Genomic DNA, 13,100 nt, shown 5'->3' on the forward strand with positions numbered 1-13,100 from the left:
TTTTTCCCTCAATGTGCCAAAAGAAAACCATGAACAGCTCTCTTTTTGTAAGTAAAGAGAATATTAAATCACTAACAGCTGCTTCATGGCAAATTGATCTGCTGATAGCATTTTGGAAACAGTAACGATTATGTGCAGTTGATTGCAGCCCACTGAGAATGAAGTAGTGCATTTCCAGCATTAGTTATGTGATAATTATATGTGGTGCCTGTAAAAACAGATCGAGTTCAGGGAAGCGAAATCAAATGCATCATTCCATGCCAGGATTCTTTTATTCTTGAAGAATACATTGCTACGTGGTACTGTATAGATCTACACATCTACTATTAAGTATTGGTTTAAAGATGTTATTTCTTTACCTAATTTTTTAGAACTCTGATCTCTGCCTTTTTCAGCTTTCTTCCGAAAGCTGAATGTATACTTGCATACTACTGCTGTAACTGCTAAATCTGTCAGTGCAAAATCAAGTTTGCCTACTTACTAAGCCATTGTTCTCTGCCTTTTGAAAATAAGTGTTTATCATAAATTTCAAACAAGTGGGAGAAGTGTATTTTTGGAGATTGCTGTTAGGCATTGATACAAAAACATTTTGTAGTTCATATAAAGGTAACAGTTGCTCTCCTGGTTATAAAATTATCTGTATTAAAACCCTCTTTTTTTGAGGTTTTTATTTAAATGGGAGTGGAACTGTGCTGCCATGGAGCTTAAAACATTACAGAAACTTGTCCACTAGATTCAATACATTGGAACAATGTTAAAGCAAAAGATGACACTTGAAAGGCAAGTTTTGTTTTACTAACTCTCTGAAACTGTGTTTGGTGGGGCGGTTGTTTTTGTTTTTAACCAAATGCAAACATTATGTAGGAAAGGAAGTTTGTCTTGAATATTGTAGTGTTGCTGAGTTGCAGTGAAGTGTGATAGTAAAATTTTACTGGGGTCATCAGAAATTAAAAAATGGGTTGGGGAAGAAATTAGTCTGCTTCCTTTGGAAGCAAAACAAAAAAAAGGCAGGGATTCTACCTTAGCTGTAATGATGCAAGGTCGTTACTGTCTGTTTTACATTACATGCCTGTTGTGTAGCATATCAGAATGTTTTTAACAGGTATTTGAAAGAATGATCCAGAAACTCCAGTAAAGGGAGTGTCTTGAATTTGCCTATCTACTAATTAGCACAGAAAGCACAATTAGTTTTGGAACTGACTGCGAAGTTAAAAGCCCAGTATAACAAAATCAGTGTTTCAGATAAGGCAAACATGGGGGAGTTTAAAAGCTTATGCTGTAATTCAAAAAAAGATATGTTCAAAAGTTAAGCTTGTTTTTCTAGGTTGACCTTAATAGGGAAGAATATACCCAAATATACGTCAAGGGTTAAATGCTGTCTTGAACTGGTAGCAAAGGCATTGTTGCCCAAAGGCTGTGGGTCATCTACCTGATCGATATTAGTGGGACAATGTGAGAAATAATATTTAAATGCAGTGAGAGAGGACTTGAAGCAAAATAACCACAAAATATATATGGAACAAGTATGTATGATTTACGTGAAGAATGAACCTGGATAATATAAAAAAGTGGCCTACTGGAACACAAGGGTTTACTTAAATTGTTTAGTTTTTAATATTTGGAATACATTAGATGATGGTGCTTGAGAATCGCTCTGTATTTCGAGCAAGTGTTTAATGGTCTGGCCTGCCACAAGCAGTCTCCTATTTCATTGACACTCTGTTAACTTGAGAACAAAGAGGTTTGGAATTTTAAGGCACAGCAATACATGTGTTATCCCTACCTGATTCTTTGAAATGAAAATCTATGTTAAATTTTAAAATTTCATTGATCTTCAAAGGGAAGGCATCTCCTTAGAAACTCGTTCATCAGTCAAGGGAAAACTGGATTCCTCAAGCTGTGTAACTACAACAGAGCATCAAACTGAGGTTTAACTTTTTGACAATATTTTGAAGTACTGTAAAATACTTTAGTATTTATATATTCAGTACTCACGCATTTTATAGTAATGCTGTTTGCTCAGAACCACTTTTTATCAGGGTAACACAGTTTACCTGGAGAGATTCTCTTTTTTAAAAAGAAAAAAGAGAGAGAAAAAAACCACAAACCACCACAAAAAAACCCTGAGCTCTGTGGCTATTTCTTTCCTGGCTAATACAGCCTTAGACAAACAGACCAAAGGAAAGCAGCTGTTATGCAAGACACTTGTGGCTTTTTTCGTGGTGTTTTTTAGTTCTTCCATTTTCCAGTTCCAAAGAGCTGTTGTGTGTTTTGACATGTCAGTTGTCATCAAGTCACTCTAACTTCACTGAAAATGTACTAACTTTGGATGTGCAGATCTTCTTGTGCTATTCTGCACAAAGAGCTGTCACTGTACAAAGTGAAACAGGATAAACAGGATATTTCAGGGTTTTTTTAACTGAAATTTTAGGCAGGAACCTGAATATATGCGCAGTGATAGTTTACAAGATGTAGTTCAGCATCACTCTTAAAAATCACAGCAGAATGGTTGAAAGATGTTTATGTATGAAAGCATACATTTCTTCATACACTATTATTTTCAGTAGTTCTGTAAATAGCAGTCACACTGTATCTGGCTAATCATTCATTTTTTCCTAACTTGTGAATACATGAATAAAAGCTACAGTGTTTGTTACCATTTGCTAATTCTTTGCTCCTGTTTTATTACAGTCATTAAGGTGTTTATTTTCTATCATTCTTTGTGCTAAAGTATATGAGGGCAGAGGGCGTGGGGGGAGCAGGGGAGAGAAAAGACGGGAATTCAGACATGTTAACAAAACACTTTCAAAGTATAGCTTTTATGAGGCATTCATGTAACTACGAAATGCAGCAGCCATCCTTCATGCCATAATGAATATAACAGCGATTTTTATGCAACAGCGAGGTCTGTCTTATAAAACTTAACAAATTAGTATGGCAGCATGCTGTACGTTAGCAGTAATTGGCATAGCCAGCAATAAAAGTACAAAGTATAAGTTCTAGGTTATAGCAGAAGATTCCTACCTTTTATTCCAGTTTTGTTCAGGTGATATCAATCTGATTATTATCTTTATTCTGAGGTGTTGAAAATTTGGAAATGTCAGTGAACTGTAGTGGAAGCTGTTCAACTCATCTGAGAATTGGATAGTGCAGCTTTGAAGGTGTGGAAAAGTGAAATCAAAGAATGAAACTCAATTTTAGTTTTTATATTCCTCTACTTTTGTAGAGACTCAACATTTCATCACTGTTTTATTTTCTTGGGAGAATTTTGTTTTGAAGTTTGAGAGTTTTGTAATTGGCTTTGTGTCTGTGAGATCTCATCCTCAAACTTAGCCTGAAACTGAGTCTGTCTGCATAGATTGTACATGACTGATTCTGCTGGGGTTTTTTTGAGGTGTGCTGGCACCAGAAGGGTTTTTCTCATTAGAAAATCAGCTTCCAATGTCTTCATATGCAACTAACTGATGTGACAGATTTTTACAAAGACAGGTTCTAGCCACCCACACACTTACTGAGAAAAGCAGGCACCAGAACATGCGCCCTCCAACAAAATACTGGAGTGCATGGCTACAAGTTATGAAATGGGGAAGGTGAAGAGAGTAACAAGATAAATTGTTAAATATAAGTTGGATTTATTAATTTGATTTAATCAACTGCTTCATCATGTAATAGTAGAAGGTATTTTGCGTAAGAATGAGCAGAATAACAGAGAAAAACACTTCAAAGGAAGTTTTTTGTTAGTATCTGGCTTATACTGGTTGGGATTTTATAGTATAAGCATTTGCATCTTCTAGTATATATTCAATTTTATAGATGGATGTTGAATGCGGTGAGACTTTTAATATATTACTCATGAAATGAAACTACTAGAAGTGTAATGTTGAAGCTCTGTATTTTAAAAAAGGCTTTTCTTTCTTTTTAGGTAAGCTTTTGGGTTGTTAGAGAGATCCTACATGCACAAACTTTAAAAATAAGAGCTGAGGTTTTGAGCCACTATATTAAAACTGCAAAGGTAAGAATTTGGATTGGGGATGGGGGATTCACCATGATGAAAGTTTTTATGCTTAAGTTGGTCAGTTCAAAAATATACATGGGTAAATATTTATCTGATACCTGATTTAGCTGTGGTTGTATCTGTTGACATGAACAGCTGTTCAACTTCTGTGTGTAACAAAGTTGTCAGAAATAGTGACAGACCAAAGGCCTGAAATGGAAGCCTTTGTTTACGAAAAAATAGCTTAACTAAGGAAATGCAAAGATGTCTTATTTCATATATGGTTTATTAGACAATATAATTTACTGGATGTGTTTTCTAATGTTGGTTAAAGCAAAGCACTGTGTGTAGAATCAGTTCAAACAGCAATAGTCAGAATAAAAACAGTTTGTTTGCCTTTACTATTGGAAGAAAAGGATGTGTTATTTCTTATTCCAATTGTGGCATGAATATCAACCTAATAAATACTGTTTCAAAAATATACCTGACCTCAGAAAATATTTTAGAGCTCTCATCCTGTGATATCTTCCTGCAAGCCTTTCAGACTGACATTTGTAAGAAACGGGTCGGCAAACCTTGACTTATGTGTAGATGAACCAGAGCCCTGGCCCTTCAAACAGAACTAAGCTTTTTCATTGTAGTGTGAAGAGAGGGACCTCTTTAAAGTTTTTGCTGTCAGGAGGTGGCTGGCCATTGCTACAGCTAAGTTCTGTGACTGCCTCAGGCTACCTGCAAAAAATAAGCAAAATTCTTGTTAATTACCTTGGTATTCATTTTGCAAATCCCTTCCTTGTCTTGATATGGATCTTTTTAATGAAGTAGTATTTTACTTCTACGGGATTTGACTAAATAAATTGTGAAGGATCTCTCTCAAATATCCCTTGGTATCTGGTGAGTTAATGTATCTTCATCTCATGTATCTTCAAAAATCAGTTCTTGTTTGAAATACAAACATAAAAAATTTGCCTTGTGTTTTATGTCCGTCTGTAGAAGGAGGGAGGTTCACCCATGTTGTCATAGTGCAGAACCCATGTTGGAAGCCAAGTGGGGTCAGGTTTGGTTGGTGCTTGGATGGGACTTGCCAGTGCTGGGTGGTGTAGGCTCTGCTTTGGGCACAGCACATGCCCGATATCACAGAACATGCCCGATATCATTAGTGGAGTGCAGACAGCAGTGTCTGCTGAAATGCTGCTGGTTTTGAGACAGTTATGTGCTCTGACAATTAGCTGAGCTTTGCTTATCTATGAGTTGTAAAGACCACAATTACAAAAAGCAAGAAACTATATTTCACATGGTTTTTATATCTGTTAATTTACTTTATATATTATTTTGGCTTTGCTTAGATATAGCTGCTAACATGAAGTTGCTACAGTTAGTGCCATTTGAAGGATTTTCTGTTTACACCAAAGTTGTTATCAAAGCAGCTTGGTGCCTCTTGGTTACGCTAATTATCTTTTCTTCAGATAAGCTGTAAATCCAATCTACAGTGAATTCTTTGTGCTGACAGCTATCTATTGTATAGCTAGCAGTCCTTTAACGGTATCTCATGCTGTATTTCATTATGCCTGAACTAATTTGACTTAATAGTTGCATTCGCCCGAGGTTCCCAGGTTATCCTTATTGGTTCTGACTTCCGTTCCAATGCTGGCAGCAGCTGCAAAAGCCCTTTTTTCATTTTTGATCAGCTACGCTGTCATTTGGGTTGTTGCATAAGTGCAGGGACAAACTCCAGCAGTACTGTTTGGAAAAATAGTAGGACTATAGTATATGACAAATATCCACCCTCACCCCACAAAATACCAATTGCCCTTTACACACAACTGCTAACGAATCCTCCCAAAAGAGGATTAGGAGAGAGAAACACTTCTTCAGTAGGTATGGGAGGGCTCTCGTTTGTCAGTAGATGTGCTGGAAATGTAGGGTCCTGGGCACCCAGATTGAAATTGCTACTAGGGTGACCTAGTAGCATTAAATGTGCCATTTCTGAGTAATACCTATGAGGACTTTGTTCCATAAGAAGCTGTTAGTTTTCTGGCAATGTGTGAAGTTGAGAGAGAATCATTTGCCCTGTTCCAAAACTATTAGCCAAAATCTATCCTTGCACTTTTGGCCTTCCAAATATAAGGTCTCCTCTGATATTCAGCATTTATTCAGAATCAAGTTAGACTAACTTTTTTGTCCTATTATCTCATGAATGGCCTCTTAATCAAGAAAACTTGGGTAAACTGAGTTTCAGGTAGAAAAGAAGATTTCTACCATTTCTTGAATAGTAAGGGTCCCTTATATTATTGTATCATGTTTCTGGCTGGAATCCTAACCTACCTTGGTGAATTTTCCAAATGGGTTAAACAGGATTTGCAGTACTGTGATTAAGTATCCATTTCGCTTTATCAAAGTCTTTGTTAGGGGTGAAACCTCGGGTTTTGTGCACTTTACGAAAAATCCCCGAATGTAGTTCAAATCTCTGGGTGCTCAGCTCATAGCTATCAGAATAATTGATATTGCAGAAGAGCCGAAGAAATGGCGTTTTCTTATGGATCATTTTTAAGCTTTTGTGACAGTAGTACCAGTAGTAAATTGGCCAAGGCAGATTAATGGTTTTGGAGACAGAGAGAAAGAAAGGGGAAGGAAATTACAAATATGTAAGGCAATGCACTTATGTGCGGTGTTCTGTAGAGTTCTTAAGAAAATTCTTTTACCCTGGTGTCTTCTGTGTTCAGTTTTGATTTCATTGTTCCTTTCCAGTAGTTACTTTTAGTTGTTACACCCCAAAAACTGTCTTTCAGTGAGGGGAGTAATCCAGGTATGTGACTTTTGATATTTACCTGCTTGATTTCATCCTGCAACAGTATTTTTTTGTGCTTTGCAGCCTTGGCAGCTTCATAAACCTGCGGTGCCAAATACATTTACAATATTAAAAACTGCCATGACTACATCATTCACAATTGGGTTATCCTTTTCGGCATGTTAAGTTTGAAAATTCTGTTGAATGCTATGAAAGGAATTTGTGGGGTTTGAATGTCAGAAAACTTCTGGCACTCAGTTATGCGTCCCAAGATGTATGTGCATATAGGTTTTGGTTTTGTGGTTTTTTTTTTTTTTGTTGGTTGTTTTTTTTCTAAGGACTCTCTCTGGGCTATGAAACAGCTAGTGTAGTCTAATCCAAAACTGTAAAGATGCAGTAATGAAAAATCAGGAGGTGCCAAAAAGTGGTACGGGTGCACAGCAGTTCACTGTAATTAACTCTTCATTTTGGAAAATGCAAGATTTCTTTTAGATTGCTATTTATTCTATATTCATTATTGACAGCACTTGGAATGTTGTTTATTGTATATATTTTTGCCCTCAGAAACTGTATGAGCTGAATAATCTGCATGCTCTTATGGCAGTTGTGTCAGGCCTCCAGAGTGCTCCAATCTTCAGGCTGACTAAAACGTGGGCGGTAAGTGAGCAGCAGGGCAATGAAGGGGTTTTAATTTATTCTTAGGAGAAATACAATATTCTGTAGCTTGTTTTCAAGGATGCAATAATTATTACCAATACTTTTAATCTTCCTGTACTGCGTACATAATGTTTCTAGTGCCTCTTAAGTCTATGGTTTCTTGTGAGTTTCTTTTCCATTCTGGCATAGAATTATTTTCCTTTGAAAAATGGTTCCCTGCAGATTCTACTAAATGCAGAGGCTTCTAATTTGGCCAGAAGCTATTCTGTATTTAGTTGCTGGAAAATTATAAATGCCAAAGTGGGTCATACTTTAATCATTCAGGGGTTTATACTGTTGGATTTTTTTTTGCTATGGAGAACAGATGTCCAGAAACTCTTGATTCAGTTTCCATAAAGAGATTTGTAGTTTCTCTGACTGATAACTATATCTAGCATTTTTTCTCAAGAGTTTTCAGAATTATTTTCATAGTTATAACTGCATTACACAGTATATTTGTAGGTCTGCTTTTGTACAGCTATGAAAGAATGGCTTTTGGAAACATTTTTATTTTACATCTGTTTCTTGACTGGAATTAGTATTATTTTTGTGTAGTTGTATCCTTGATCAGAAGAACATTAGGAATGACTTTTGCTCGTTGATACTTCAGAGCTGAGAAAATACCATGCTTGTTTCAGCCTTATTGTGTAGTTACCCAGCTGTGTAAACAAATGAACTGTGACATTAAGTGTGCTAGAAATAATCAGGTGACTGAAATAACTCCTATGCGAGGATCCATATAAATAGATGATTAAAAAAAGAGCTGGAAACTTTCACTGAAGACATGTCAGCACATCCTCTCATGTTAGAAAAAGTTTCTTTGATAACTGAATGATGATGATGTTGTCAAGTTGATAAATGTTATCGAAATGGAATATAATTCACTCCTGCTGAGCTACTAATCTAGAATTCCGTGCACGTGTTGCAAATGCACAATTAAGTAAGAAATCATTTCAAAATACCAAAAATCTCTCTAAGGAAGTCTTAATGAAGTTAATACTTCAAAATGATCTTGAGGAGAACTGTTGTTTTGCTAGTTTTGTCATGTTGATGAACTGATGCCTCAACAGTGTTTATAACTGTGATGCCAAATTGATTTTTTTTTTTTTTGGTGCATGACTCAAAACAATATATGGCTGTAGTTGACATTTAATATAGCCATATTAGTTATACCATAACTATGTCATTCAGAACTAGGAATTCCCAGTTTCTTTTCCTGCGTGGTCAACCAGAAGTCCTGTTTTGCACGTATGGTGATTATTTGTGTGCTGTTGGCGTATATACCAGTTTTTAAAGTTTGTCCCCCTTCCAACCTCTGGAATGCCAGGTAACTTCTCCCACATTTCTGCAGGTGTTTAATTTCTAATACAGTCCCAAGCAAGTCAAAGCCTTTCATCATCCTATATAAGCCGTTGCAAATTCAAGTTGCAGGATAGCTCTTAGCATTCTGCACTGCAAACTGCTTTGGATGTCTTTCTCTTGAAAGTTCAGTTCATAAATTCCTGAAGTAATTTTAAGCCTTTGGCTTTCTGTATCTCGAAAGCAGGAAAGATGTGAAAAGGCACACCAAGCCATTATTTGAGTCACCAAGTCATTTGAGTAAGTTTTACAGTAACCTTCCAAAACCTTCAGTAAGGAAGGATTTCTTCTCTGTTTGAGATAGTTTGTAGCAACCCGCAATCAATCCGACTTACGAAGTTAGGAAAAGAACCGCAAGTATATTCACTCCCTTAAAAAAAAAAAGGTCACCTTATATGGTTGGAATCTAGAGTTGAAAGGAGCCATTAAATATTTGCTTGGTAATCTAATGTTCCTAAAAAAGATGAAATTCATGTCTTCTGACGGTATGTCTGAATATGTCTGAAATTTGTCTCACTCACTGCCTGCACACACTGGAGAACAGTAAATGCTTCTAATGTGTGATTTGCCCTGTTCAAAACTTGAACAGAATTGTGCACCTTTCCAAGAAAGTACATAGAAGAGAATATTCTGTTTCTTTCCATTTAATGTAAAGGAACTCCAGATGACCAGCTAGGGCTTGGGCAATGTACACAAGTAATCATTAGACATTTGAAGTTAGGTGAGTAAATCTTGCCTCACCCTGCCAGCACCCTGAAACCTCATGTCTCCTTTCTTGCATTTCAAAAAGTTTGTTTTCAGTGCTGGCACACTAAATTTAGAAAGCAAAGAGCAGTCTGGAAGGCTCTGAATCCTTCCCTGCTACTGTAAACTATCGGCCTTAGCTTTTGTTGTCTCTGCATATGTACGTATCTTTACTGTTCTTTGCATCATTTGAGCCTAAGAGACAGAGGAATAAAAATTACTTAGAAAAAGAAGCAGCTCCAGAACTGGAGAAGTAACAGCTGGTTCCTTACTTGTCCTCACAGAAACACTTTTAATATTGTCAGGTTCTCTGTACTTTCCTACATGAATGCAGGAAGTGAAGACATGGTGGGAGTTGCACCATGAGCACAAGGGCAAGACATACAGGATCAGCTTGTTTAGAGATGATTCAAAGACCCTGAAATGATATATCAGACTTGAATAAGATTGCAAATCAGCATGTTTTGAGGAAAATGCATTTAATTCAAGCTTGGGTTTAGGCCATTGCTATATCTGCTAGTCTTGTCTTACCTTGCAGTCTTCAAAACTGCCAAAAGCCTTCCAGGCACCAAATTGCAGCAGAATATTTTAGAGTATTACTAAAGGCAAGCTAATCTAGTCTGATTAAACTGGAACCATCTTTGAGGAGATAAACTTCAAAAGATAAATGTTATGTTCTTGTGGTTGGAAAGAAGTTATGCACTGTTTCCTTGTCCTGGAACTGGCAGATGTCTGCAGTTTCCATCAGCATGAGATGCTGTTCATCCGAATGTTGGAACTCCAGTTAAAGATGTAAATTAACTGCTGGAATGTCAGAGATCAGTATGTCTTGGGAAACAATTAACTTTTTATAAGTGACTTTCTTCTGAAAGCCAGTGTTCAGTTTGGTGGTGTGTCAGCTATCTTAATGAAGACTAGGATATAGGAAATATAAGTAAAAAGAACAGTTATTTCAGTAGTGAATTTATAGCTTTACAGAGGGGACATTCCACTTGTATTGTGTTGACATAGGTTGATCTTTAACCAAATGAGAAAAAGGGGTATGCATAAAAATCTAGTGATCTTACCTTTCTAATTTTTGCACTACTGGGTATCTTATAGGAGAAAAACTGTGACTGGGACTAGAACACTGAGTCTTCTGCCAAAATGTGCAATGGGAACATCTTATACCCTTTAAATTCTGGCTCTGAATTGAAATTAAGCCTTTAATGTGGTTTTGCAGCAGTAGTTCAGCTAGATGTTTTAAAAATAACTTACCATCCCAATCTTACAAAGAGACCCTAGCTGCTATTAGTTCTGTCAAAGGAGGGGCAGGAGGGAATCATGACTTAAATTCTGTATTCAGAGTGGACGTTCCTGTAATATTAAGGCCAGTAAAATTGCTAGTTGGCAGAACAATATACAGAGCCTGTATTCAAGTTCATAATGCCTTCTGTAGCAGAAAATGGATGAAATCCTTACTCTTTTTCAGACCTTCAAGTACATGGATAGGTGTATATCTGCATTCATTGTTTTTAAAATTGTACTTTAAAGGTACTTATCAGATCTTAATGGTACTGTTTTACTCTTTGAAGAGTAATTTGTTGAGATAGCCCTCAATTCAAGAATAAGAACATATGTTGGAATTTGGGTTTTTGTGAAGCTGGATTAGCATAAAATCTGTCAATATATCAGACAAAGAAATGTTAACTTATGGATAATTAGTGAATTATGAATAAACTACTGTTTTGAAATGCTGTAGAAGTGGACAGCATGTGGAAGTGTGGTGTGTGTTAGCTAGATTAGTCTTTTGAAAACTTGTATTATTTCAGAAGGATCCCCCAGGACACCAAAGTCTATACCTGGCTGATTTTTTGAGTGGGTAGTTTAAATTTAACAGCCAAAATAGCTACTTTTCTCTAAGCTCTCCAAGTACTCATCCTTAAGGAGTAAATACTGTAATTGTGAAGCAGTTGTATTTGAAAACAAACCAACAACAACAACAAAGGGGCGGGGGGATGGGGGTGGTAGAAATACATGCTTTTAAGGGTAAAAGAAATCATAGTGATCAAACTTAATGCTCATATGGTTTTGGCTTCTTTTCTTGTTCTTTTTTTTTTCCCTAGTTACTGAGTCGCAAGGATAAAGCCACCTTTGAAAAGCTGGAGTATGTTATGAGTAAAGAAGATAATTACAAAAGGCTTAGAGACTATATCAGCAGCTTGAAGATGACTCCTTGTATTCCCTATTTAGGTAAGCTGAAGTATTTCTATCGGGAAATGCTGATGACAAACATGCTTCTCCAGTAATTACACAAACTAAACACCACCATCTTAAGTATTCATGAACCTATTTCAATACCTCAGTAGAGAACCTGTAATCACTAATTGATTCTGGATACTCTGTATTTAGCAAGAAATAACTTCACTAGCTTCGGAAAAAAAAACCTATTAAACCTCACACTTAAGATTTTACATACAGTATCAATTTTCTAGGAAATTATTTTCCCATATGTTGTATAGATACACTGATTGACTTCTGGAGAAGTACTTAAACTGTTACGCCTGCTAGCACTCTTAGAGCTAAATACTTGACTGTTACAGTAATGATGGCTTTTAATTTATGAGACACTATAAATCACCAACCTCTGAGATAAATAAATGTAGATCTTAGGGTTGGGAATATGTTAAAATCTGGAGATACTGCTGCATTTGATTAAACTAAAGTGACAAGAGAAGTTGGGTTAGCATGACTGACGCAGCTTTATGGAATAATTATGAGTAAATTATATTCCCGTGTATCTGAAAACTATATAAATGAGTTCAATATGTGTTTTTTTGTTGCTAAGCTGGTCTAGTGTTACTTAATGTTTCTGTTTAGTTTGTTTAAAGTTAAAAAAGCACGCTAATAATGTAGCTTTTCTTTGACATCCTAAGATGTTGGTAGTCATGTAAAATTAAGGCAACATTTACCCAAGTTTTTCCTTCTCCAGAAAAAGTAGTTGATATTTTTGCAGATACAAGTTGCTATTACACCTAAATTCAAGATGACCTCCTGTGGTCACTAAGGCTCATTAAACTGTAATCTTTTTGTTCCTGAAGTTTGATACTTCTTTTACTCAGCTGGGCTATTAACTTTTTCAAGGTTAATAACTTGACAGTCGTTATTATGCTGTGATCTGTGTCAGTCGCAATACTATTTCAGTTGCTTTATAGGTTGATATGAGCAACGATACCATAAATTATGTTAGAATCTAGAATGATGCATCTAAAATTCATATATTAAGGTTATGTGAAATTGGCTGAATCTAAATGCTTTATATTTAAATATAAAAAAAATACTCTGCTGTGGAGAAACAGTTTTCATGGCAAGTAGTCATATAGAATTCTTCATTCTGTATGCATTTTTTACTTCCCTGATACATCCCTCCCAGAAACATCCACCAGTTCCAACATGATTGAAATAGCTGTTAATTTCCCGGATTTCCGATGTTGGTAACTGCTTGTGTCTAAAATGGAAGAATCGGGAGGAGTGTATTTTGTC

The 13,100-nt window shown here is 36.2% G+C and overlaps 1 protein-coding gene across 12 annotated transcripts in view; it reads left to right on the forward strand.

Moving 5' to 3' along the window:
• The window catches only part of RALGPS2 (Ral GEF with PH domain and SH3 binding motif 2), a 152,321-nt gene that overhangs the window by 77,428 nt on the left and 61,793 nt on the right, over positions 1-13,100 (forward strand). For all 12 annotated transcript variants that reach the window (XM_075096867.1, XM_075096866.1, XM_075096865.1 and 9 more), the window contains exons 6-8: positions 3,923-4,012; positions 7,344-7,436; positions 11,684-11,810. In XM_075096867.1, coding sequence (XP_074952968.1) covers positions 3,923-4,012; positions 7,344-7,436; positions 11,684-11,810 — 310 coding nt within the window. The remainder of the gene's footprint in view (positions 1-3,922; positions 4,013-7,343; positions 7,437-11,683; positions 11,811-13,100) is intronic.

The sequence above is a fragment of the Phalacrocorax aristotelis genome, chromosome 6, assembly GCF_949628215.1.
Source record: "Phalacrocorax aristotelis chromosome 6, bGulAri2.1, whole genome shotgun sequence".
Classification (NCBI taxonomy): domain Eukaryota; kingdom Metazoa; phylum Chordata; class Aves; order Suliformes; family Phalacrocoracidae; genus Phalacrocorax; species Phalacrocorax aristotelis.